We start from the raw sequence: 27,507 nt of genomic DNA, 5'->3' as shown, positions 1-27,507 counted from the left end.
CAACAGTGAAAAACAAGGGCAACAAAAAGGGAAAATAAATAAATATAAAAAGAAAAAAAGGTTCAGTACACTAGGCTACCCTTCCAGGATTTCTTTATGCAAATGGAAGCCAGTATTATTTCACATTTCTCTCCTTTAATTTAATTTAATTTATTTATTTTGCCTCCAGGGTTATCACCGGGGCTTGTTGCAAGCACTATGAATCGACTGCCCTGGGCGGTCACTTTTTTAAAAAAATTTTTATTATCTTTATTTATTTATTGGATAGAGACAGCCAGAAATGGAGAGGGAAGGGGGTGACAGAGAGAGAGACTTGCAGCCCTGCTTTACCACTCACAAAGCTTTTTCCCAACAGGTGGGGACTAGGGTTCAAACCTGGGTCTTTGTACATTGTAATGTGTGCATTCAACCATGTGTGCCACCACCAGCCTATGTATATTAATTTTGACAGGACAGAGAGAAATTGAAAGAGGAGGGGAAAACAGAGAGGGGCAAAGAAAGATAGACACCTGCAGACCTGCTTCACCACCTGTGAAGCGACTCCCCTGCAGGTGGGGAGCCGGGGGCTCGAACCAAGATCCTTGCGTGGGTCTTTGGGCTTTATACTATGTGCCCTTAACCCAATGTGCCACTCCACAGCCCCTCTCTACTTTTAAATAGAAGACAACTTATCACATGTATTGCTTTTCTAATTAATTAATTTTAATGAGAGAGAGAGAGAGAGAGAGAGAGAGAGAGACCAAAGCATTGCTCAGCTCTGGTTTCTGGTAGTGCTAAGGATTGAACCTAGGACCTCAGAGCCTCAAGTATGAAAGTCTTTTACAGGACTATTACACTCTCTCCCCAACCCCACATTCTGTTTTGTTCTTTTACCTTATTTTTCACTTATCAGAGTCTCTTAGATTATCTTACCCTATCAATACATAAAAGCTGCCTCAGGCGAGGGTAGACAGCATAACAGTTCTGCAAAGAGACTCTCATGACTGAGGCTCCAGTGTACCAGGTTCAAATCCCTGCACCACCATAAGCCAGAGCTGAGCAGTGTTCTGGTAAAAAAATAAATAATGAGGGAGCCAGGCAGTAGTGCAGCGGGTTAGGCGCACGTGGCGCGTAGCGCAAGGACCAGCATAAGGATCCAGGTTCAAGCCTCCGGCTCCCCACCTGCAGGGGAGTCGCTTCACAGGCAGTGAAGCAGGTCTGCAGGTGTCTCTCTTTCTCTCCCCCTCTCTGTCTTCCTCTCCTCTCTCCATTTCTCTCTGTCCTATCCAACAACGACAACAATAACAACTACAACTACAATGAAAACAAGGGCAACAAAAGGGAAAATAAATAAATAAAATTTTAAAAGTCTTTAAAAAATAATAAATAATGAAATATTAAAAAAAATTTAAAAAGAGCTGCCTCATCTTTTTAAAACCTGCAAGTTATTTTATTAGCTGCTGGTACTGACGATTCTTTAATTTGCTGAGGTCAGTCAGATTGGTTCTCGTCTCACTATGACAAATCATGCTCCAACAAGCAAACTTTGTACACTCATTATTCTGGGGTATGTGTGACAGTGATGTAGAATAAGTTCCCTGGAAGGGAACTGTCAGGATAAAGATCATATGCTCATGGGGGCCTGGCAGTAGCGCACCATGTTAAGTGCACATGGTGCTAAGAATCCCTGTTCGAGCCCCCGGTTCCCCACCTGCAGGGAGTTGCTTCACAAGCAGTGAAGCAGGTCTGCAGATGTATTTCTCTCCACCTCTCTGTCTTCCCTTCTTTTCTTCATTTCTTTCTGTCTATCCAGCAATAACAATAATAACAACAACAAGATAAACATAAAGGCAACCAAAGGGAAACAATGGTCTCCAGGAGAAGTGGATTGGTAGTGCAGGCACCGGGCCCCAGCAATAATCCCGGAGGCAAAAACAAAAAAAAAAAGTATGTTTCCTGTCAGAAAGCTCAATCTTTTTTTTTTTTAAATTATTTATTTATTTATTCCCTTTTGTTGCCCTTGTTGTTTATCATTGTTGTTGTTATTGATGTCATTGTTGTTGGATAGGACAGAGAGAAATGGAGAGAGGAGGGAAAGACAGAGAGGGGGAAAGAAAGATAGACACCTGCAGACCTGCTTCACCGCCTGTGAAGTGACTCCCCTGCAGGGGGGGAACCGGGGACTCAAACCGGGATCCTTACGCCGGTCCTTGTGCTTTGTGCCACCTGCGCTCAACCCACTGCACTACAGCCCCACTCCCCATTAATAAAATATTTTTTAAGAAATATTTATTTATTTCCTTTTTGTTGCCCTTGTTGTTTTTATTGTTGTTGTAGTTATTATTGTTGATGTCGTCGTTGTTGGATAGGATAGAGAGAAATGGAGAGAGGAGGGGAAGACAGAGAGGGGGAGAGAAAGATAGACATCTGCAGACCTGCTTCACCTTCTGTGAAGTGACTCCCTGCAGGTGGGGAGCCGGGGTCTCAAACCAGGATCCTTACACTGGTCCTTGCGCTTTGCGCCACCTGTGTTTAACCCACTACGCTACCGCCCGACTCCCCATAAATAAAAAATATTTTTTTAAAAACTGTGTATTGAACCAAAATATATTTAACGTCCAGATCTGGCCTATTAAACTTGCAGCTTGTAATCTGTGGCTTGGGGGCACTTCAGGAAGCCTCTGATCACTAACATCTCCCCTCTCTCCTCCTCCTCTTTGCTTCAGTCCACAGTGAAGACCAAAAAAGACACAGTGAAGGGCTACTTCCTAGCTGGAGGGGACATGGTGTGGTGGCCGGTGAGTGGTCTTCAGTGTGATTAAAATCGTGTGTATGGGGTGGGTGGGTGGAGCTAGCATAATGGTTATGCAAAGAGTCTCTCACCCCTGAGGCTCCAAAGGCCCAGGTTCAGTCCCCTGCATCACCATAAGCCAGAGCTGAGCAGTGCTCTGGTTAAAAAAAAAAAAAAAGCAAAACTTGTGGATTCTGTCTTAGGACCCTTTGGTTTCATGTTGTCTGGAAATCGCAATATAGAACTAGTGAAAGCTTACATTAAAAAAAGAAGATAATTTATGGGATTACCTAAGGGAAGATAGAGGGCTGACCTCATTTCACAACTGGCACTCCAGTGACTTCACAAGCAACTAGTTTGTCTTCCTCTTTCCTTTCTTTCTCTCTCTCTCTCTCTCTCTCTCTTTCTTTCTTTCTTTCTTTCTTTATAAACACAGAAAAATTGATAGAGAAGGGGGAGATAGAAAGAGAAACAGGGGAGTCTGGTGGTAGCGTAGTGGGTTAAGCGCACATGGAGGAAAGCGCAAGGACCGGTGTAAGGATCTGGGTTCGAGCCCCCGGCTCCCCACCTGCAGGGGAGTCGCTTCACAGGTGGTGAAGCAGGTCTGCATGTGTCTGTCTCCCCCCCTCTGTCTTCCCCTCCTCTCTCCATTTCTCTCTGTCCTATCCAACAACAGCAACATCAATAACAACAGTAATAATAACCACACCAATGATAAAAACAAGGGCAACAAAAAAGGGGCATATAAATATATACATAAAATATAAAGAAAATATCTCATGTATGATTCTGTCCATCCTAGCACCTACTAGCCTCAAGCCTGGCTCAGACCCTAAGTGCCTGAGCTGGGGAGTATGAGGCCTCCCCTGAAGTGTATACGATGAGAAATGACAGAGACAGAGTCCTGACGGAAAACTGGAGGCAGTTGTCAGGACAAGGTGGAACGGAGGTTGAGAACTTCGAACATGAAATCCACAAGACAAATTGATTAGTATTTTCTTTCTTTTGTCATTACCTTTATTATTATTATTTTGCTTCCAGGGTTATCGCTGGGGCTCGGTGCCTGCACTACGAATCCACTGCTCCTAGCGGCTATTTTTTCCCTTTTGTTGCCCTTGTTGCTTATCATTGTTGTTATTATTGTTGTCATTTCTGTAGTTGTTGTTGGGTAGGACAGAGAGAAATCGAGAGAGGATGGGAAGACAGAGAGCAGGGAGAGAAAGACAAACACCTGCAGACCTGCTTCACTGGGATCCTTATTCCAGTCCTTGTGCTTTATGCCATATGCACTTAACCTGCTGCACTACTGCCCGGCCCCCATTATTATCTTTATTTATTGGATAGAGGAAGCCAGAAATCGAGGGGGAAGGAGGGAGATAGAAAAGAGACAGAGAGACACCTGCAGACCTGCTTCACCGCTTGTGAAGTTTTCCCCCTACAGGTGGGGACTGGGGGCTCGAACCTGAGTCCTTGCACACTGTAACATGTGCGCTCAGCCAGGTGCGCCACTGCCCAGCCCCAATTAGTATTTTCAAAGGCGTTTCAAATGAGTAGATTGGAAAAGGCTCGGAACTCTCCAAAAGACCCATTCTCATGGTGTTGTCAGTCACCTGCGTTGTCTCACAGGTTCTGGGAAACTTGCAAGCTTTGTATTTATTTTCCCTGACTCAGTGAGCAACAACTACGACCAGCCTCTGCTTCTCTCTGTCCTGGTCCCTTAGGAGCATGGCAGAGGGGGAGATGGCCGGCCGACTAGACCTTGGCTCCTGGCTCTCACCTGCCCTTCTCCCCACAGGTGGGGGCCTCTTTGTTTGCCAGCAATGTTGGCAGTGGACATTTCGTTGGCCTGGCTGGGTCAGGAGCTGCCGCAGGCATTTCTGCAGCTGCTTATGAGATAAACGTGAGTGTTCATAGCTTCTACCTAGTGGTCCTGGGGCAGAGCAGGACAGTTGTGTAAATGTCCCCAAACATTTAAAAATGGATTGATGCTCGGGAGTCAGGCGGTAGCGCAGCAGGTTAAGTGCAGGTGGCGCAAAGCGCATGGACCGGCATAAGGATCACGGTTCGAACCCCCGGCTGCCCACCTGCAGGGGAGTCCTTCACAGGTGGTGAAGCAGGTCTGCAGGTGTCTTTCTCTCCCCCTCTCTGTCTTCCCCTCCTCTCTCCATTTCTTTCTGTCCTATGCAACAATGACAATATCAATAACAACAATAATAACTACAACAATTAAAAAAACGGATTGATGCTTTATGGAAAAAAAACAAACAGGAAGGGCACCCTGGTTGGCAACAATTAGTTTGATCACAAACTTCAGGGCTCTACATGGAAATGCTTGTTGGGGACTGGGGGGCTTAAGCCCATGACCCTGACAAACAGGTGTGTGGAGACTGGGATTCAGAATAATTTCCTTGGGGCCGGGTGGTGGCACACCTGGTTGAGCGCACATGTTACAATGTGCAAGAACCAAGGTTCGAGCCCCCAGTCCCCACCTGCAGGGGGAAAACTTTGCGAGTGGTGAAGCAGTGCTGCAGGTGTCTCTCTGTCTCTCTTCCTCTCTATCACCCCCATCCCTCTCAATTTCTGGCTGTCTCTAATAAATAAATACATGATGCCAAAAAATTAAAATAAAAAAAGAATCATTTCCTTGAGGCACGAGACTGGAAGCATCATGGGACTGGGAGGTATTACTGTGTATTAGCTAGCAATTGACCAACATAAAAACTATGTGAATACCACAAGGTTTAATTTTTTTTAATTTTCTTTTTTGTTGCCCTTGTTTTTATTGTTGTTGTAGTTATTATTGTTGTTGTTGATGTCATAGTTGTTAGATAGAACAGAGAGAGATGAATAGAGGAGGGAAAGACAGAGGGGGGAGAGAAAGAGAGACACCTGCAGACCTGCTTCACCCCTCGTGAAGCGACTCCCCTGCAGGTGGGGAGCCGGGGCTCGAACCGGGATCTGTAGGCCAGTCCTTGCACTTTGCGCCACATGTGCTTAACCCACTGCGGTACTGACCGACCCCCACTAACACTTTCTTTTTTTTTTTTCCACTAACACTTTCTAAAAGGTTAATCCATGCTTCAGAGTCAGTGAATGACAGACCTTATCATATTAGGGGGTTCAGTCACAGACCAAACATCCCGGTTCCAAAACTGTGTGACCCAGGGCAAGTCACTTAACCTCTCTGAGCCTAATGCATACAGTAAGCACAGCAATGGTACCTGCCCGCGGAAGCACTGAATGAATGCATTGCTTGTCCAGGCTGCAGAGGAATAGCTGGTGCCCAGGAAGCATTCAATAGGTGTCATCTCACCTGTGGATTTGCTTGCAGCAACCCAGCCAGGCTCTGTTCCCAGGCATGGCCAGTGAGTTCCCACTCCGTGTTGCCTCCTCCAGAGCCATCGGAGTCTCAGTAGCAGCTACCTGCCTGACCTCAAGGCCCAGTCCTAACCCCACTGCCCAAGGAGGAAGGGGCCATGGGCTGGACCGTGATGTCACCCTACACACCACGTGGTGCACAGCGGGCGTGGTAAAGAGCTTTCATCATGACGTCAGCCTCTGCTCCTCCTCAGACCTGGAGACCTGGGTTTGAGGTGGCACAGTGGTAGTGCCAGGGACTTGCATGTGACAGGACTTAGGTTGATCCCCAGTGTCACCGATTCACAAAGCAAAAGCACCCAGAAGGAGCGATGGTGGAAGTCAGCTCAGGGTGCGGAGTAGAAGCCGGAGAAGGAGCTTGAGGTGGCGGGAGTGGGGACTGACTCGGCTTTCTTATTTTCTAGGGTTTGTTTTTCGTGCTGTTGTTGTCCTGGGTCTTTCTTCCCATCTACATCTCTGGCCAGGTGAGCCCGAGGGGTCGAGTGCTGTGGCTTTGTGTCCCTCTGTTCTGGGACTTGCCTTTTCACACTCCCTGCAGTGTATTTTGGTAATGGGATCTCAAGTTTAACGTATCAAGCTCTCAGTTTTAATGTAATCACATCCATCACCCTTCTCAATAGCTACTGTCTTTTGGGGGTTGGAGAGATTGCATTATGGTGAGGCAAAAAAAAAAATAATAATAATAATAAATAAAGACTCTCATGCCTAAGGCTTCTATGTCCCATGTTCAATCCCCACCATAAACCAGAGCTGAGCAGTGCTCTGGTGAAGAAGAGATGAAGAAACAAACAAACAAAAATCAAAACAAAAACAAACAAAACTACTGCCTTTAGGCTTTGTTTTAAAACAGATCTTTTCAGGCTGGGGGACATCGCACATAACTTGCATTCTTGAGGTTATGAGTTCAATCCCTGAGACCCCTTGATACCAGAGCTGGTGATCTGTCGGGTGGCCTGTCTGGTGATCTCTGTCAGTCTGTCTCTCTCATATAAACAAGTCTTTTGGTGGTCCAGGAGGTGGTGGAGTGAAAAAAGCTTTGGACTTTCAAGCATGAGGTCCTGAGTTCAATCCCTGGCAGCATGTGTGCCAGAGTGATGTCTGGTTCTTTCTCTCTTCTCCTGTCTTTCTCATTAATAAATAAAATCTTAAAAGAAACAAGTCTTTTGAAAATGAAATAAAAAATCTAAGAGAAATTTTCCTTTTTTAGTATCGTTATTGAATAGAGACGGCCAGAAATTGAGAGGAAGGGGTAGAAAGAGAGGGAGGGAAACAGAGAGACACCTGCAATACTGCTTCACCACTTGTGACACTTCCCACCACAGGTGGGGACCAGGGTTTTGAACCTGGGTCCTTGCTCATTGTAACACATATACACAACCAAGTGCACCACCACCCGGCCCCAGGAAATATTTTCTTACTTGAAGGTCATAACAATCTTCCATATTCTAAAACTTTTCACATTCAAATCAATTTTTTTGCCCATATTTTGAGAACGGGATAATGCTGCTGGGGAGATAGCATAATGGTTATGCAAATAGCTCTCATTCCTGAGGCTCCAAGATCCCAGGTTCAGTCCCCAGCACCACCATAAACCAGAGTTGAGCAGTGTTCTATCTAGTTAAACCAAAACAAAAACAGTTAAACAAAAACGGGTAGGGGTAGAGAGCAAAATGGTTATGCAAAGAGACTCTCTTGACTGAGGCTCCAAAATCCCAGGTTCCATCCCCTGCACCACCATAAACCAGAGCCGAGCAGTTCTCTAGTAAAAAACAAAAACAAAACAAAAAAGAAACAGGGAGTCCAGCAGTAGCGCAGCGGGTTAAGCGCAGGCGGTGCAAAGCCAAGGGACCAGCATAAGGATCCCGGTTCAAGCCCCCGGCCCCCCACCTGCAGGGGAGTCGCTTCACAAGCTGTGAGGCAGGTCTGCAGGTGTCTCTCTTTCTCTCCCCCTCTCTGTCTTCCCCTCCTCTCTCCATTTCTCTCTGTCCTATCCAACAATGACAACAACAATAATAACTACAACAATAAAACAACAAGGGCAACAAAAGGGAATAAATTTTTTTTTTTTAAAAAAGGGGGGCAGAGTGGTGACACACCTGGTTGAGCACACATGTTACAGTGCAGAAGGACCTGGAAGGACCCGGGTTCGGGTCCCTGGTCCCCACCTGCAAGGGGTAAGCTTTGTGAGCAGGGGTAAGCAGGGCTACAGGTGTCTCTCTCTCTCCCTTCCCAGCCCCCTTCCCTCTTAATTTCTGTCTGTCTCTATCCAATAAATAAAGATTAAAAAAAACCAAAAGACAAAAAACAGGAGTCAGGCGTAGTGCAGCAGGTTAAGCGCATGTGGCACAAAGCGCTAGGACCGGGAGTCGCTTTACGGGCGGTGAAGCAGGTCTGCAGGTGTCTGTCTTTCTCTCCCCCTCTCTGTCTTCCCCTCCTCTCTCCATTTCTCTCTGTCCTATCCAACAATGACAACAACAATAATAACTACAACAATAAAACAACAAGGGCAACAAAAGGGAAAATAAATAAATAAATAAATATAAAAAAATAAAAACCAAAAACAATATGGAAGGAAACTGCATCTCTCAGAGACGCTCTCCACCCTCCATCCACAGTGCTTCTGAGCCAGTTCATTCACTGAAGAAGCCTTTATTGGGTGAATGCCGCCCACTCTAGCCGGTCCACATCCTCAGTTCTCTGCTTCCCTGACCACCACGATGCTGCTCCACATCTGGAAAGTCTTTCCTTTCTTTTTTTTTTTATTTATCCCCTTTTGCTGCCCTTGTTGTTTTATTGTTGTAGTTATTATTGTTGTTGTTGATGAAGTCTTTCCTTTCTATGACTATCCTTTTCTCATCTTTCTTTAAGTAACAGTTCCTCCAGAAAGCCCTTTCTGACTCCTCTGAGCAGCCTCGATCTCTGTCATAGTCGGGATCTGCATTTGCTCATGTGATATTTAAGGAGCCAGTCTCTCCCATTCGATTCTGGTGGCTGTTTCAGCTGGGACAAGCTGCCCAGCATCACACAGTGAATTCATTTACTTTTCTTTTTTTTAAATATTTATTTATTTATTCCCTTTTTGTTGCCCTTGCTGTAGTGATTATTATTGTTGTTGGATAGGACAGAGAGAAATGGAGAGAGGAGGGGAAGACAGAGAGGGGGAGACTCCCCCTGCAGGGGGGTCACTTCACAGGTGGTGAAGCAGGTCTGCAGGTGTCTGTCTTTCTCTCCCCTTCTCTGTCTTCCCCTCCTCTCTCCATTTCTCTCTGTCCTACCCAACAATAACAACATCAATAACAACAACAATAAGCACAACAACTATAAAACAACAAGGGCAACAAAAGGGGGAAAAATAGCCTCCAGGAGCAGTGGATTCATGGTGCAGGCACTGCGCCCTAGCAATAACCCTAGCAATAATCTTGGAGGCAAAAAAAAACATTAAGATTCATTTTTCATTTACAGCAGTCACTGAGAGTGATTAACATATGCTGGGTAGACATGGGTTGAGAGGCACACAAAGTCAGCTAGGTGCCAAGGGCTCCCCTCTGCCCCATCCTCAGGTGACCACGATGCCAGAATACCTCCAGAAACGCTTTGGTGGTAAGAGGATCCCCATCACCCTGGCCGTGCTCTACCTGTTCATCTACATCTTCACCAAGATCTCGGTGAGGCAGGGCTCCCCGTGGAGGCTCCTCCTCCCCTGGGGTGGGCTCTGGGGAAAGATGAAGAGGGGAGAAGCAGTCACTTCACTCCTGCCCAAGTTCTGCCAGCAGGCCTGGGGCCTGGGAAATGACGGAGGAAGAGAGTCTAACCTGTGGTTCTTCTGTGTTTGCTAGAATCATCTAAAGCTATGGTTTGAGTTTATTCTAGGGGAACCTGTGTGCAGGTTTTGCAAATTTGCAAATGTCATTCGTTCATTCATTCGTTCTTCACGTATGCAATCCCTCATTCATTCATTGCGCTGCTCGGTATCTTTGCAGGTGGACATGTACGCAGGTGCCATTTTTATCCAGCAGTCTCTGCATCTGGACCTGTACCTGGCTGTCATCGGGCTGTTGGCCATCACAGCTGTCTACACAATCGCAGGTCCCCGTGAATGGCGGGCGATGCTGGGAGGGGCGGTGGGCGGGACTGTGGGCCACCCAGTCTATGGGGATGTTAAAGCCATTGATATTACTCCAGACCATGCTTCCATGCTTCAAAGAACCAGAGTTGTCTGATAAAAAGCAGAGCGTTTGGGAGTCGGGCGGTGGCGCAGTAGGTTAAGCGCACACACATGGCGCAAAGCGCAAGGACAGACATCAGGATCCCGGTTCGAGCCCCCGGCTCCCCACCTGCAGGAGAGTCGCTTTACAGGTGAAGCAGGTCTGCAGGTGTCTGTCTTTCTCTCCCCTTCTCTGTCTTCCCCTCCTCTCTCCATTTCTCTCTGTCCTATCTAACAAGGATTACATCAATAATAATAACTACAACAACAATAAAAAAAGGGGAATAAAAGGGAAAATTTTAATAAGACATAACTCCATAGTGTGAGTTCCCATGTGTGCACCCAAGTGCTGTTTATTCTGCGCCTACGGAGTGCCAAGCGTGTGTGTGTGTCCGCATGCACACACACGCAGACACCGTGTGAAGCCATTTCACAAACTCCTGTGATCCTGGAGCCTGCGGTGGAGAAGGCTTCCCCCCTCGGAGGTGCATCTTAGAGGAGTAGGTGACCTGGAGCACGGCCTCGGCCTCTGTTTGATTTGGAATAGTTGTCTTTTCTTTTTTTTATACTTATTTATAATTTATTTTCCCTTTTGTTGCCCTTGTTGTTTTTTATTGTTGTGGTAATTATTATTGTTGTTGTCATTTATGTTGTTGTTAGATAGGACAGAGAGAAATGGAGAGAGAAGGGGGAGACAGAGAGGGGGAGAGAAAGATAGAGACCTGCAGACCTGCTTCACCGACTGTGAAGCGACTCCCCTGCAGGTGGGGAGCCAGGGCCCGAACCGGGATCCTTGAGCCGGTCCTTGCGCTTTGCACCACCTGTGCTTAAACCCGCTGCGCTACCGCCCGACTCCCATAGTTGCCTTTTCATGCTCTGTTCCAGCTTGCTCCTTTCCTTTTCCGACAGTTTTTTTTTTTAATTAATTGTTCATTGGATACAGAGAAATTGAGAGGGGAGAAAGAGAGAGGAAGAGAGACACCTGAAAATCTGCTTCACCATTTGTGAAATTTCTCCACTGTAGATGGGGACTGGGGTCTTTGTGTACTTGTACATGTGAGAGAAAGAGGGGGGTTGGGCAGTGGTGCACTGGGTTAAGTACACATAGTATGAAGTGCAAGGACCCTCGCAAAGATCCAGACTCCCGACTCTTCACCTGCGGGGCCGGGGTCATGTCACAAGGGGTGAAGCAGATCTATAGGTGTCTTTCTCTTTCCCTCCTCTCTCAATTTCTCTCTGTCCTATACAATAAAAAAGGGGGGGTAGGACGATAGCGCAGCGGGTTAAGCACAAGTGGCGCAAAGCACAAGGACCTGCGTCAGGATCCCGGTTTGAGCCCCCGGCTCCCTGGACCTGCGGGGGGAGTCGCTTCACCGGCGGTGAAGCAGGTCTACAGGTGTCTGTCTTTCTCTCCCCCTCTCTGTCTTCCCCTCCTCTCTCCATTTCTCTCTGTCCTATCCAACAACGACGACATCAATAATAACTACAACAATAAAACAACAAGGGCAACCAAAGGGAATAAATAAATATTTTTTTAAAAGTGGAAAAAATGACTGGCAGGAACAGTAGATTCATAGTGCTGGCACCAAGCCCCAGTGGTAACCCTGGAGGCAAGGGAGTGGGGAGGGGAGATCTAGACCAACTGACGTACAAGTTGGCCTCACTCCCATGGCTGGGTTTTCTTCTTTTATTTCTTCTTTTATTTCTCCTCCTCCTCCTCCTCCTCCTCCTCCTCCTCCTCCTCCTCCTCCTCCTCCTCCTCCTTCTCCTCCTCCTTCTCCTCCTTCTTCTCCTTCTCCTCCTTCTTCTTCTTCTCCTCCTCCTCCTCCTCCTCCTCCTTCTCCTTCTTTTTCTTTTTCTTCTTTTTTTTTTTTTTTTTTGCCTCCAGGCTTATCACTGGGACTCTGTGCCAGTACTATGAATCCACTGCTCCTGGTGACCATTTCTTCTATTTTATTAGCTAGGACAGAAAGACATTGGGAGAAGAGGGAGGAGATAAAGAGGTAAAGAGAAAGACAGACACCTACAGACCTGCTTCTCCACTTGTGAAGCGACCCCCTTGCAGATGGAAAGCTGGGGGCTCCAGACCTAATCCTTGCATGTGTCCTTGCACTTTCTGCTAAGTGCAATTGTTAATTAACTGGGTACGCCACCACCCGGCCCCCCTCAGCTGGACTGTCTCCATGTCTCCAGTGCCACCCACTGGGCTAATCTGGGCTTCTGGTAGTCTGGAGGCAACAGTGGAGCAAGAATAGGAGCTTCAGGCCCCTTTGAGGTCGAGGTCTGGCGGCAGCACCCTCCTACCATAGTCCATAGACCAAAGCAAGTCTTTTAGGCCAAGCTCATCTTTGAGAGTTGGCAAATTTTGCTTCACATCCTCATGAAGGGAGCAGCAAAGGAAAGTCCACTGCAAAGTAAGGCTGTGCTCAGAGTAGACGTTGGGGTCGGTCATCTTAGCACTAAGCAGCTGCCTCACTGGGTCTTTGTTATTATTATTTTAAATATTAATTTATTTATGTATTCCCTTTTGTTGCCCTTGTTTTATTGTTGTTGTTGATGATGTCATTGTTGTTGGATAGGACAGAGAGAAATGGAGAGAGGAGGGGAAGACAGAGAGGGGGAGAGAAAGACAGACACCTGCAGACCTGCTTCAGGGCTTGTGAAACGACTCCCCCGCAGGTGGGGAGCCAGGGGCTCGAACCAGGATCCTTACTCTTGTCCTTATGCTTTGCACCATGTGCGCTTAACCCGCTGCACTACCGCCTGACTCCCTGATTTTTATTATTATTTTTAAAATTGCCACAGGATTGTCACTAGGGCTCTGTGCAGGCACTACGAATCCACCACTCCCGGTGGCCATTTCTTCCTTCCTAACTTTTTTCTTTCTATTTTATTTCATAGGACAGAGAGATATTAAGAGGGGAGGGGGATAGATAGATAGATAGATAGATAGACAGACAGGAAGAAAAGAGATAACTGAAGATCTGCTTCTGCTTCCCTGTTTGTGAAGCATCCCTTCCTGCAGGTGGGGACTAGGGGCTCAAACCCAGGTCCCTGCCTTGGCAAAGCCTATGCTCAACTGAGCGTGCCATCGCCCAGCCCTACCCCATTGGGTGTTGAACTTGCAACTTCCCTCTGTGAGCCAGAGTGACTGCCCCTGCACCATCAGACCTCCCCCTCACCTCTGTGCCTCCCCCCCCCACCTTCAGGTGGTCTGGCTGCTGTGATCTACACGGACGCCCTGCAGACTTTTATCATGCTTATCGGAGCGCTTTCCCTGATGGGCTACAGTAAGTGGGGCGCCTGGTTCACATGATGAACGAATGAATGCCAGCCGCCCCCCACCCCCCAAGTAGAGACACCTGCTCACGTCTGTGAACTGCACAGCTGGCTGTCAGAAGAATGCTGCTTGGGGCGTGCTTCTCTAGGGAAACATTAAACGTCCTTCTGAGGGGTGGGGCGATAGTGCAGCGGGTTAAGCAAGCACATGAGGCGCAGAGCTCAAGACCCAGCGTAAGGATCCGAGTTCGAGCCCCCGGCTCCCCACCTGCAGGGGAGTCTTTCAGAGGCAGTGAAGCAGGTCTGCAGGTGTCTATCTTTCTCTCTCCCTCTCTGTCTTCCCCTCCTCTCTCCATTTCTCTCTGTCCTATCCAAAAACGACAACATCAATAACAACAACAATAAAAAAGGCAACAAAAGGGAACCTAAATAAATATTAAAAATTAAAAATAAATATAAATAAATGTCCTTTTGTGGACATGGATGAATGATTAAATACATAATAAAAGAGGGAAAAGGGACAACCTTTTCCTCCCAGAAGAACTGCCCTGAATAAATGCAGATGGAGCAAGAGGGAAGAGAAATCTTTCCACCATGGCCCAGCAGACAGCGGGCAGGACTTGTTGGCATGAGGTCCCGAGTTCAATCCTGGGGTACAACATGGACTAGTTCTTTTTTATTTTCTTTTAATTTTTTATATTTTTATATTACAGAATTACATGTCGACAGGGGTTTGAATCCACACCATTCCCACCACCAGAGTTCTGAATCTTCACTCTCCCCACTGCAATCCACCACAGTTCCCCTAAAGTTGTAGACATGGGCCAACCATCTTCTCTACAACTATCTGTCCACATTTATACATGGTTGTCCCTTCTTTTCCTGATTCACTCCTCTCTTCCCCTCTAAACCACTCATGACATCATAGCTACCTCCTTTTTCTTCTCTCTCTCTGGGTGCTGATGGAGCTGGAGTGCAGAGTCCTCTTACCTTCATCCTATCGCTTCTCCCCCGCTGGGAGATCAAGGATCAAGGTTGTTTATGGGGAGCAGAACGTAGTAGTTCTGGCTTCTGTAGCTGCTTCTCCGCTGAGCATGGGCATTGACAGATCGATCCAGACCCCCAGCCTGTTTCTGTCTTTCCCTAGTGGACCAGAGCTCTGGAGATGCGAGGGTCCAGGACACATTGGTGAGGTCGTCTGCCCAGAGAAGTCGGGGTGGAGTCATGGTAGCATCTGCAGCCTGGTGTCTGGAAGGTGGCATGACTTAAGTTGAGTCAAGATGGTTAATGAACAGGAACCAGAAAGTAGGATCAGAGCAGATGAGATTAGGGACTTTAGAGTAGAAGAAAGCTAAGGAAACCATCTTAGGCATGTTTCTGGGGGCATACAACTATAGTAGGATGACGGCCTTCCTTGGTGGCACTGCTTCAAGAAAGTTCCGGGGCTCTGGCCCTCCCCCTCACCTCTTGCTGTGGCCCCTGGTGAGTTCCAGGCTAACCCGTGTTCCCCTGCCTTCCAGGTTTTGCCGCGGTTGGTGGTCTGGAGGGCCTGCAGGAGAAGTACTTCCTGGCCATCGCTAGCAACCGCAGTGAGAACAGCAGCTGCGGGCTGCCCCGGGAAGATGCCTTCCACATTTTCCGAGACCCCCTGACCTCTGACCTCCCGTGGCCCGGGATCCTGCTTGGAATGTCCGTCCCGTCCCTCTGGTATTGGTGCACCGATCAGGTACACTTATTGAAAGAATTCCGGGGCCAGGGAGTTGGGCGGTAGCGCAGCGGGTTAAGTGCACATGGCGCAAAGCACAAGGACTGGCATAAGGATCCCGGTTCGAACCCCGGCTCCCCACCTGCAAGGGAGTCGCTTCACAGGCGGTGAAGCAGGTCTGCAGGTGTCTATCTTTCTCTCCTCCTCTCTGTCTTCCCCTCCCTCTCTCCATTTCTCTCTGTCCTATCCAACAATGACAACAACAATAATAACTACAACAATAAAACAAGGGCAACAAAAGGGAATAAATAAATAAAATAAATTTAAAAAAATTTTTTTAAGGGAAAATAAATAAATCTTAAAAAATAATTAAAAAAAAAAGAACTCTGGGGCCAGATGGTGGCGCACCTGGTTAAGCACACACATTACAGTGCTCAAGGACCCAGGTTTGAGCCTGCAGGGGAGGAAGCTTCACGAGTGGTAAAGCAGGGCTATAGGTGTCTCTCTGTCTCTCTCCTTCTCTGTCTCCCCCTTCCCTGTCAATTTCTCTGTCTAATAAATAAATAAATAAATAAAAATATTTAGGAAAAAAGAGAAAGAGGGTGGGGGAGATAGCATAATGGTTATGCAAACAGACTCTCATGCCTGAGGCTCCTAAATCCCAGGTTCAGTCCCCCGCACCACCATAAGCCAGAGCTGAGCAGTGCTCTGGGGCTTCTCTCTGTGTCTCTCTCTCCCTCTCTCTCTCTCTGCATTTCGCTCAAAAATAAAATAAATTAAAAAAGAGAGAGAGAAAGAATTCCAGCTCTGTCCTGCTCACCACCCAGCCCTGCAGCCACACTCCGCAGGGAGTGACATCTGATTTCCTCGTGTCCACAGCTCACTGAACCAGCTCACAGAGGTGCTGGTAGCTCACCGTGGCCTCTCTGTCAATTCTCAGGGTGCCTTACTGTCTAGAGTCTGGAAGAACAATAGCAAAAGTCCCAAGTTCACCTGTGTTAGATCTGAAGACTGAACACTCCAGAGGGGTCCGATGGTGCCTCACCTGGCAGAGTGCACCTGTTACCAGGTTTGAGGACCCAGGTTCAGGTCCCCAGCCCTCACCTACTGGGATGGTGGAGGGGAAGGAGGCTTCATGAGCAGTGGCATGGTGCTGAAGGTGTCTCTCCTCTGTGCCTTTCTCTCTTTCCCTTTTAAAATATTTATTTATTAAAAAATATTGATTGATTGATTGATTGATAGGTCAGAGAGAAATTGAGAGGGGAGGAGGAGGAGATAAGAGAGGGAAATTTCCTCATCTCTCAATTTCTTTGTCTCTATCCAATAATAAATAAATAAAAATTTAAAAAGGGGGGTAGGAGGTGGCACACTTGGTTAAGCACACACATTACAGTGCTCAAGGACTCAAGTTCAAGCCCCTGGTCCCTCCCTGCATGGAGGAAACTTCACAAGTGATGAAGCCGGTCTACAAGTGTCTCTCTGTCTCTTTATCTTGCTATCTCCTCCTCTTCTCTCAAAGTTTCTGCCTCTATCCAATAATAAATAAATAAATAAAAAGAGAGTGAGAGAGAGAAAGAAAGAAAGAGAGGAAGAGATACTTTCAACACTGCTTCACCATTCATGAAGCTTCCCCCTGAGGTTGGGGACCAGAGGTTTGAACCTGGATCCTTAGGTAGTGTAACATTTGCACTCAACTGGGTGTGCCACTACCCCCACCCCCCAGCTTCCTTGGTCTTAATCAAAAGTCCTTACAACTCCCTCCATGCTATTCCCTCCAGGTGATCGTTCAGCGAACTCTAGCTGCCAAGAACCTGTCTCACGCCAAAGGAGGGTCCCTGATGGCTGCCTACCTGAAGGTGCTGCCCCTTTTCATGATGGTCTTCCCTGGTATGGTCAGCCGCGTCCTCTTCCCAGGTCAGGAGAAGGTGGGGGAGACAGGTCATACCTGTCTGTGGGTGTCAAGCCCTGGGAAGTGTTTTAAACACACCACTGCTTATGCCCGAGGGAGGGAGGAATGCCAGACCACTCTGTGTGGGTAGGTGACAGTTTTTTTTTGTTGTTGTTGTTGGATAGGACAGAGAGAAATGGAGAGAGGAGGGGAAGACAGAGAGGGGGAGAGAAAGATAGACACCTGCAGACCTGCTTCACCGCCTGTGAAGGGACTCCCCTGCAGGTGGGAGCCGGCTTGAACCGGGATCCTTATGCTCGGTGGTGAATCAAGGAAACTTGCAAAGCTTTGTCTTGCCCCCCACCCCCAAAGAAAAGAGTTTTCTACTCCTGCTCACCAAATCTTGCAAGTTTAGGGGCTAGGGCGGGTGAAATAGCTCACTTAGGTAGTGCGCTTGTTTTGCTATAGGCACAACCCAGGTTCAAGCCCGGCCTCCACTGCACTGAAGGAAGCTTTGGTGCTGTAGCCTGCCTCTCTCCCTCTCTCCCTCCCTCCCTCTCTCTCTCTCTCTCTCTCTCTCTCTCACTAGCTTTTTACTTATTTATGTATTTGCCTCCAGGGTTATCACTGGGGCTTGGTCCTGGACTACAAATCCACTGCTCCTGGAGGTCATTTTTCCCATTTTGTTGCTCTTGTTGTTGCCCTTGTTATTATTGCCATTGCTGTTGTTGGAAAGGACAGAGAGAAATAGAGAGAGGAGGGGAAGACAGAGAAGGGGAGAGAAAGACAGACACCTGTAGACCTGCTTCACCGCCTGTGAAGTGACTCCCCTGCAGGTGGGGAGCCGGGGGCTCGAACCGGGATCCTTACACCAGTCCGTGTGCTTTGAGCTATATGCGCTTAACCCGCTGCACTACCACCCAGCCCCCCTCACTCTAGCTTTTTTTTTTTTTTTAAGAATTTATTTATTTATTCATGAGAAAGATAAGAGGCAAAAGAGAACCAGACATCACTCTGGTACATGTGCTGCTGGGGATTGAACTCAGGACCTCATGGTGGAGAATCCAAGGCTTTATCCTCTGTGCCACCTCCAGGACCACACTCTGTTTGTCTCACTCTTTCTATCTGAAAAAGTGAGCCCCTGAGGTCAGGTGGTGGCGCACAGGGTTAAACGCACATAGTACACAGAACAAGAACCCATGCAAGGTTCCTGGTTTGAGCCTCCAGCTCTCCACCTGCAGGGGGGTCACTTTACAAGTGGTGAAGCAGGTCTGCAGGTGTCTATCTTTCTCTCCTCCTCTCTGTCTTCCCCTCCTCTGTCCATTTCTCTCTGTCCTATCCAACAACGACATCAATAACAACAATAATAACTACAACAATAAAAAACAATAAGGGCAACAAAAGGGGATAAATAAATAAATAAATATTATTAAGAAATTAATTTGGGGGTGGTCCAGGGGGGTAGCACATTGGATAAGGCATTGGATTCTCAAACATGAGATCCTGAGTTCAATCCCCAGCAGCACATGTACCAGAGTTATATCTGTTTCTTTCTCTCTCTCCTCCTATCTTTCTCATGAATAAATAAATAAAATATTTAAAAAATAAATAAAAATTAATTTTGGGCAGGGGTAGGTAGCATAATGGTTATGCAAAGAGACTCTCATGACTGAGGCTCCAAAGTCCCAGGTTCAATCCCCTGCTGACTACCATATGCCAGAGCTGAGCAGTGCTCTAGTGAAAACTAAAAAAAAAAAAAAAAATTAAATAAATAATTTTATTGCATGTGGGAGTGAACTTCCACATAAGACAGAGAAGGAGAGAGAGAGAGAGAAGCTAAAGCATCACTCTGACACATGTGGAGCCAGGGATCTGTGGGTAAACTCAGGTCTGAAAGACTGGTGCTTGGGGCTTTGCACTTGACTGAGTGCACGGGTTACAGTGTGTGAGCACCCAGGTTCAAGCTTCCAGTCCCTGCCTGCAAGGCGGAAACTTCACAAGTGGTGAAATAGTGCTAGAACTCTCTCTCCCCTTCTCTCTCCCCTTCCCTTTCAGTTTTTGTCTCTTTATCAAAAAAAAAAAAAAAGTTTTGTTTTGTTTTGTTTTGTTTTAGTTATCAAGCGTGTGTACTAGTTATCTCTCCAGCCACAATCAGTAAATTCTAAGCAGTGGGGAAGTGGTTTAGCAATTTGAGCACAGGATTGCATGCGTGAGACCCTAGATTCAGTTCCCAGCACTGCATGCGCCACAGCAGAGTTAAACCATTCTCCTTTCCCTCTCCCTCTCCCTCCCCCTTCCTCTCTCCCCAAACAAATGCATCTAACAAATAAATGAAGGCAAACGGTCTAGCTCACCCTGGTAGTGTGCCTGCCCTGTCTTGCTGAGTCCGACCCCACTCCACTGGAGTAAGCTCGCTGTGTTAATTTATTATTTATTTATTTTAATTTTTAAAAAAAATATTTATTCCCTTTTGTTGCCCTTGTTGTTTTATTGTTGTTGTAGTTATTACTGCTCTTATTATTGATGTCGTTGTTGTTGGCTAGCATAGAGAGAAACAGAGAGAGGAGGGGAAGACAGAGAGGGGGAGAGAAAGATAGACACCTGCAGACCTGCTTCACCGCCTGTGAAGCGACTCCCCTACAGGTGGGGAGCTGGGGGCTCGAACCAGGATCCTTTTGCCGGTCCTTGCGCTTTGTGCCACCTGCGCTTAACCCACTGCACTACCTCTTGACTCCCTACTTTATTTTTAATATTTATTTATTTATTCCCTTTCGTTGCTCTTGTTTTATTGTTGTAGTTATTATTGTTGTAGTTATTATTCTTGTTGTTGGATTGGACAGAGAGAAATGGAGAGAGGAGGGGAAGACAGAAAGGGGGAGAGAAAGACAGACACCTGCAGACCTGCTTCACCGCCTGTGAAGCGACTCCCCTGCAGGTGGGGAGCAGGGGGCTTGAACCAGGACCCTTAGGCCGATCCTTGTGCTTTGTGCCACATGTGCCTAACCCACTGCGCTACCGCCCGACTCCTGCTGTATTAATTTCTTTCCCTCTCTCCCTCATCTGAAAAATTATAAGTTGACCTGGAGGATGAAGCCCTGGCGACAACACAGTCACCCGAAAGGTGGTTCCATATGGGGTCTGGTCTCTTTTCTGCTTTGTGAGGCTGAGGGCTGGTGTGCTACAGCCCAGTCCTCCTTCCTGGCACTAGCCCTCATCAGCCCGTCTACATTCTGGTCTTGGGGGAGGGGGGTCAGTCTGCCGGCTCAGTGCACTGGCCCTCTTCTCCACAGATCAGGTGGCTTGTGCGGACCCTGAAATCTGCCGGAAAATATGCGGCAACCCCTCTGGCTGCTCTGACATCGCCTACCCCAAACTGGTGCTAGAGCTCCTGCCCATCGGTGGGTAATGGCCCTTCTCCCCTCTGCCGAGCCCCCAGCAGCACCTAGAGGCGGCATGGTAGCTGGACTCTGGCTTGAGAGAGAACAGAGAAACCAGGAGCCCCAGAGCCTGCCTCAGCGCCCCCTATTCATCCATCCATCCATCCATCCATCCATCCATCCATCCACCCAACCATCTATCCATCCATCCACCCATCCATCCATCTACCCAACCATCCATCCATCCATCCATCTATCCATCCATCCATCCATCTACCCAACCATCCATCCAACCATTTATCCATCCATCCATCCACCCATCCACCCATCCACCCAACCATCTATCCATCCATCCACCCATCCATCCATCTACCCAACCATCCATCCAACCATCTATCCATCCATCTACCCATCCATCCATCCATCCATCCATCCATCCATCCATCCATCCACCCAACCATCTATCCATCCATCCACCCATCCATCCATCTACCCAACCATCTATCCATCCATCCATCCATCCATCCATCCATCCATCCACCCAACCATCTATCCATCCATCCATCCACCCACCCATCCATCCAGGAGATGTCCAGTTAGCAGCAACTATGTGTCATGTTGTCTGCATGGAGCAGCAAGAGAATTCCATAGATGGCGGGGTGGTGCTTTGTCCTCACCCTTGGTGACCCAGGGGTTCTGCCTGGCCCACTCTTATGAGTCTTCCCTGGTCTCTCATCTCCCCAGGTTCTGCCTTCCCGGGGTGGCACCCTGGGGTGGGGCCTGGCGGGAAGTCAGGGCAGGAGCAGCCTGAGCCCCAGTGACTCCCCTTCTGCCCCCAGGCCTCCGCGGGCTCATGATGGCGGTGATGGTGGCTGCGCTCATGTCCTCGCTCACCTCCATCTTTAACAGCGCCAGCACCATCTTCACTATGGACCTCTGGACTCACATGCGGCCGCGGGCGTCTGAGAGGGAGCTCCTCATCGTAGGCAGGTGAGGTCTTCCTGGGTGGGGCCAGGCAGCGCAGACGGAGTCCATGTACCCCCAGCGGGTGGAGAAAGGCTGAGCCCACATGGAGGCAAAGTCTGTCTTGGAGACTCTTCCAGGCTGGCTCAGCCTCCTAGGAGAGGACTGTACATATCATTCATCCATCCCCATCCATCCATCCATCCATCCATCCATCCATCCATCCATCCACCTCTCCAGAGCCCCACCCCACTAGGGAAAGATAGAAACAGGCTGGCAGTATGGATCCACCTGCCAATGTCCATGTCCAGTGGAGAAGCAATGACAGAAGCTAGAACTCTCACTTTCTGCACCCCAAAAAGAATTTGGTCCATACTCCCAAAGGGGGAGAAATGTTAGGGGAAGATGACTAGAGGGCTCTGAACTCCAATTTCATCAGGACTCAGAGAAAGAAGAGGAAAAAAGGAAGGATATTAAGGGGCAGTATTAGCTGAAGGTCTGACTTAGAAAGGAAGAGAAGGCAGGAGCATAGAAAAAAAATGGATATATATATAATATATATACTATATATATATATATATATTATATATATATTGCTACCAGGGCTATTGCTGGGGCTCAGTGCCTGCACTACAAATCCATGCCTCCTGGTGGCCATTTTTGCCCCCCCTTTTCTACTTTATTTTTGACAGGACAGAGAGAAGATGAGAGGGAAAGGAAGCTAGGGAGAGAGAAAGATAGACAGCTGCAGACCTGCTTCACCACTTCCTGCAGAGGAGGGGAATAGGGGCTCGAACCCAGATCCTTGTGCATGATGACTTAACCAAGTGTGCCACCATGAAGCTCCCCCCCCTTTAAAAATAATAGCCCATATCTGTGACCTTGGGAAAGAGAACTGGTGTGGTTCCCAGTGAAAGGAATGGGAGACACAGCACTTTGGTAGTAGGAGTGGTGTGGAATTATACCCCTGTTGCTTTGTTATTTTTGCAAACCAATAGTAAACCACTAATAGAAAATTAAATTAAAAAAAAACTAATAATGTGTCCAGGGAAGATGGCACTGAACCCCCGCCCCTCACCCCCCCTCCCCTGCCGCCCCAGGGTGTTTGTACTGCTGCTCGTCTTGGTTTCCATCCTCTGGATCCCTGTGGTCCAGGCCAGCCAGGGCGGCCAGCTCTTCATCTACATCCAGGCCATCAGCTCCTACCTGCAGCCGCCGGTGGCCATAGTCTTCATCATGGGCTGCTTCTGGAAGCGAGCCAATGAGAAGGTAGCCCTGGAGCCACCCCCACGGGCCGGAGCCAAGTGCAGCCTGAGGGTGGGGGGGGGGAGGTGTGGGTGCAAAAGACGCCTTGACCTGGGTGTCACTGGGGAGGGTGTTACCTGGCCTCTGATAGAAAGCGATGGAAGGGGAGCCGGGTGGTAGCGCAGCGGGTTAAGCGCAGGTGGCGCCAAGCACAAGGACCGGCATAAGGATCCCGGTTCGAGGCCCCGGCTCCCCACCTGCAGGGGAGTCGCTTCACAGGCGGTGAAGCAGGTCTGCAGGTGTCTGTCTTTCTCTCCCCCTCTCTGTCTTCCCCTCCTCTCTCCATTTCTCTCTGTCCTATCCAACAATGATGACGACAACATCAATAACAATAATAATAATGACCACAACAAGGCTACAATAACCAGGGCAACAAAAGGGGAAAAAATAGCCTCCAGGAGCAGTGGATTCGTAGTGCAGGCACCGAGCCCCAGCAATTACCCTGGAGGCAAAAAAGAAAAAAAAGCAATGGAAGGGGGCTGGGCAGTGCCACAACTGGTAAAAAGTGCATGTTACAATGCACAAGGACCTGAGTTCAAGCCCCCAGCCCCACCTGCAGGGGAAGCTCCATGAGCAATGAGGCGAGCTGCAGGTATCTCTCTATCTCTCCCTTCCCTGTAAGTTTCTCTTTATCTCTATCTAAAAGAAAAAAAAAAGAAAAGAAAAACAATGGAGGAGTGGAGGGAGAAGCATATGGTTATGCAAATAGGATCTCGTGCTTGAGGCTCCAAAGTCCCAGATTCAATACCTTTGCACCACCATAAATTAGAGCTGAGCAGTGTTTTGAAAACCAACAAATAGGAAAAAAAAAAAAAAAAAAAAAGGAAGGCTGGGGAGATAGCTCAGAGGTAGAGCAAAGGACTGGTGAGCCTGAGACCTCGGTTCAATCTCTGGTACTGAAAATGTTACAGCTGGGCAGAGCTCTGCCCTTACTTATGATTTATTTTATTTAGTATTGCCACCAGGGCTCAGTGGTCACTCTTTTTTTTAATTTATTTTTTATTTGCTTTTTTTCCCCTTTTGTTGCCCTTGTTGTTTTATTGTTGTTGTAGTTATAGTTATTGTTATTATTGATGCCTGACTCCCTGTCTTTTAATTAATTATTTATTTATTTTTCCTTTTGTTGCCCTTGTTTTTTATTGTAGTTATTATTGTCGTCGTTGTTGGATAGGACAGAGAGAAATGGAGAGAGGAGGGGAAGACAGAGAGGGGGACAGAAAGACAGACACCTGCAGACCTATTTCACCACTTGTGAAGTGACTCCCCTGCAGGTGGGGAGCCGGGGGCTCTTTACGCCGGTCCTTGCGCTTTGCACATGTGCACTTAACCTGCTGCACTACCGCCCGACTCTCGTCTCATGAATACAGGCAGACAGGTCTTTTAAAAATGTAATTAATTGGGGGCGGGGCGGTAGCGCAGCGGGTTAAGCACATGTGGCAAAGCACAACCTGCATAAGGATCCCGGTTCGAGCCCCCGGCTCCCCACCTGCAGGGGAGTCGCTTCACAGATGGTGAAACAGGTCTGCAGGTGTCTGTCTTTCTCTCCCCCTCTCTGTCTTCCCCTCCTCTCTCAATCCTGGAGGCAATAAATAAATAAAATTAACTAAATCTTAAAAAAAAAACAAAGAAGTCAGAAGGTTTTAAAAAATGTAATCAATTCACCTTAAATTAAGTCTATTTTATTAGTGATTTTTTTATAAAAAAATTTATATTTATTTATTTTCCCATTTGTTGCCCTTGTTTTATTTTGTTGTTGTTGTTGTTATTGTTGGATAGGACAGAGAGAAATGGAGAGAGGAGGGGAAGACAGAGAGGGGGAGAGAAAGACAGACACCTGCAGACCTGCTTCACGGCCTGTGAAGCGACTCCCCTGCAGGTGGGGAGCTGTGGGCTTGAACCGGGATCCTTAAGCCAGTCCTTGCACTTTGCGCCAAGTGTGCTTAACCTGCTGCGCCACCGCCCGACTCCCTAGTGATATTTTTAAAACAATATTTACGTATTTTATTGGGTAGAGACTGAGAGGGGAGGCAGAGCGGGAGAGAAACAGAGACACCTGCAGCTCTGCTTCACCACTTGTGAATGTTTCCCCCTGCAGGCGGGGACCCGGGGCTTGAACCTGGGTCCTTGCGCACTATAATGTGTGCTCTCAACCAGGTGCACCACTGCCTGGCCCCTTTTATTAGTTATTTTATCATGGTTTACAGTTCCACACCACACCCACCACCAGAATTCTGAGCCTCCCAACTGCCAGCCCCATGGATCTCACAATGTCTGAGAGGCAGTTTTGCGGCTATTAATTTTTCCCAAATTCATGTGTTACAATTTTTTGTATTTTACATATGAGTGAGTCCATCCAGTAGTTGTCTTTTCCGTCCTCACTACACCAGGCAAAATCACCTCCAACTCCACCCATTTTGTTCTGAAGGACACAATATATCACTTTTTAAAATATTTATTTATTTACTTATTCTCTTTTGTTGCCCGTGTTGTTTTATTGTTGTAGTTATCATTGTTGTTATTGATGTCGTCATTGTTGGATAGGACAGAGAGAAATGGAGAGAGGAGGGGAAGACAGAGAGGGGGAGAGAAAGACAGACACCTGCAGACCTGCTTCACCACCTGTGAAGCGACTCCCCTGCAGGTGGGGAGCCAGGGGCTCGAACCGGGATCCTTAAGCTGGTCCTTGCGCTTTGCGCCAACTGCACTTTAACCCACTGCCCTACTGCCTGACTCCCTCTCTTTTTTTTTTAAGACTTATTTATTTATTAATGAGAAAGACAAGAGGAGGGAGAGAAAGAACCAGACATCACTCTGGCACATGTGCTGTCGGGGATTGAACTCAGGACCTCATGCTTGAGAGTCTTATCACTGCGCCACCTCCCGGACCACCAATATATCACTTTTTTTTTTGGCCTCCAGGGTTATCACTGACCACTATGAATCCATTGCTCCTGGAGCCTGGAGGGCATTTTTTCTCATCTTTGTTGTCCTTGTTGTTATTATTGTTACTGCAGCTGTTGGATAGGACAGAGAGAAATGGAGAGAGGAGGGGAAGACAGAGAGGGGGAAAGAAAGACAGACACCTGCAGACCTGCTTCACTGCTCGTGAAGCGACCCTGCCCCTGCAGGTGGGGTGCTGGGGGCTAGAACCGGATCCTTACTCCGTCCGTGTGCTTCACGCCATGTGCGTTTAACCCGCTATGCTGCTGTGCAGCCCCCCACTTTTTTTTTGACGATAGAGTAGCATTCCACTGAGAACACATCTCATAACTTCTTTATCCAGTCTTCCATCAGTAGGCGTTTAGATTGCTCCCACTCCTTGACCAGAGTGAACATAGGTGCACACCTATCACTTGGACTCAGTGTTTTCATGTCTTTTGATAGATGTTTAAGAGTGGTGTTGGGAGTCGGGCTGTAGCACAGCGGGCTAAGCGCAGGTGGCGCAAAGCACAAGGACCGGCATAAGGACCCCGGTTCGAACCCCGGCTCCCCACCTGCAGGAGAGTCGCTTCACAGGCGGTGAAGCAGGTCTGCAGGTGTCTATCTTTCTCTCCCCCTCTCTGTCTTCCTCTCCTCTCTCCATTTCTCTCTGTCCTATCCAACAATGACAACAACAATAATAACTACAACAATAAAACAACAAGGGCAACAAAAGGGAATAAATAAATAAAATAAATATATAAAAAAATTTTTTTTAAAAAAGTGGTGTTGCTGGGGGTCGGGCAGTAGCGCATCGGGTTAAGCACAGGTGGCGTGAAGAGCAAGGACCAGTATAAGGATCCTGGTTCAAGCCCCTGGCTCCAACCTGCGGGGTGTGGGGTGTGGGGGGTGGGGGGTGGGAGGGAGGTCACTTTACGAGCAGTGAGGCAGGTCTACAGGTGTCTATCTTTCTCTCCCCCTCTCTTGTCTTCCTCTCCTCTCTGGATTTTTCTCTGTCCTATCCGACAATGACGAAAGCAACAACAACGATAAACAAGGGCAACAAAATGGAAGCAATGGCCTCCAGGAGCAGTGGATTCGTAGTGCAGGCGCCGAGCCCCAGCAATAACCTTGGAGACAAAAAAAAAAAGGGGTGGTGTTGCTGAGTAGATCTATGCCTCCTTCCGTCCTTCCTTCCTTTCTTTCTTTCTCTTTTAATGGAGGTTCTCATAAGTAATTTGATTTATTTTGTCATTTGATTGGGAAGCTGGGGGCCAGAGCTCACTGGGGTTGGGCACCTGCCTCGCCACTCCCTGGGTCCCAGTTAGCGTTTTGACACCATATGGGAGATGCCACAGTCCTGGGGGATCTCTGGGGCTAAGGCACTTCCTCCCTCTCTGTGTCTGTGTCTGGTTTTTTTTTTTTTTTTTTTAAATAAAAAGGAGACATTGACAAAGCCATGGGATAAGAGGGGTACAACTCCACACAATTCCCACCACCAGAACTCCATATCCCATCCCCTCCCCTGATAGCTTTCCTATTCTTTAACCCTCTGGGAGTATGGACCCAGGGTCATTGTGGGATGCAGAAGGTGGAAGGTCTGGCTTCTGTAATTGCTTCCCCGCTGAACATGGGTGTTGACTGGTTGATTCATACTCCCAGCCGGTCTCTCTCTTTCCCTAGTGGGGTGGGGCTCTGGGGAAGCAGGGCTGCAGGACA

The 27,507-nt window shown here is 47.9% G+C and overlaps 1 protein-coding gene across 5 annotated transcripts in view; it reads left to right on the top strand.

Annotated features, from left to right (window-relative positions):
- SLC5A11 (solute carrier family 5 member 11) overlaps nucleotides 1-27,507 on the top strand; it is a 53,768-nt gene that overhangs the window by 19,354 nt on the left and 6,907 nt on the right. For 3 of the 5 annotated variants that reach the window (XM_060172781.1, XM_007526633.3, XM_060172783.1), the window contains exons 3-13: nucleotides 2,706-2,777; nucleotides 4,566-4,670; nucleotides 6,553-6,612; nucleotides 9,709-9,813; nucleotides 10,129-10,234; nucleotides 13,562-13,642; nucleotides 15,152-15,357; nucleotides 17,115-17,250; nucleotides 20,515-20,622; nucleotides 21,441-21,591; nucleotides 22,665-22,833. In XM_060172781.1, coding sequence (XP_060028764.1) covers nucleotides 2,706-2,777; nucleotides 4,566-4,670; nucleotides 6,553-6,612; nucleotides 9,709-9,813; nucleotides 10,129-10,234; nucleotides 13,562-13,642; nucleotides 15,152-15,357; nucleotides 17,115-17,250; nucleotides 20,515-20,622; nucleotides 21,441-21,591; nucleotides 22,665-22,833 — 1,299 coding nt within the window. The remainder of the gene's footprint in view (nucleotides 1-2,705; nucleotides 2,778-4,565; nucleotides 4,671-6,552; nucleotides 6,613-9,708; nucleotides 9,814-10,128; nucleotides 10,235-13,561; nucleotides 13,643-15,151; nucleotides 15,358-17,114; nucleotides 17,251-20,514; nucleotides 20,623-21,440; nucleotides 21,592-22,664; nucleotides 22,834-27,507) is intronic. The other 2 variants (XM_016189783.2, XM_060172782.1) reach the window with 2 other exon arrangements.

Source organism: Erinaceus europaeus, chromosome 15, assembly GCF_950295315.1.
Source record: "Erinaceus europaeus chromosome 15, mEriEur2.1, whole genome shotgun sequence".
In the NCBI taxonomy this organism is placed as follows: domain Eukaryota; kingdom Metazoa; phylum Chordata; class Mammalia; order Eulipotyphla; family Erinaceidae; genus Erinaceus; species Erinaceus europaeus.
Note: the sequence above shows the minus strand (reverse complement) of the source record. Positions and strands in the feature narration are given on the sequence as shown.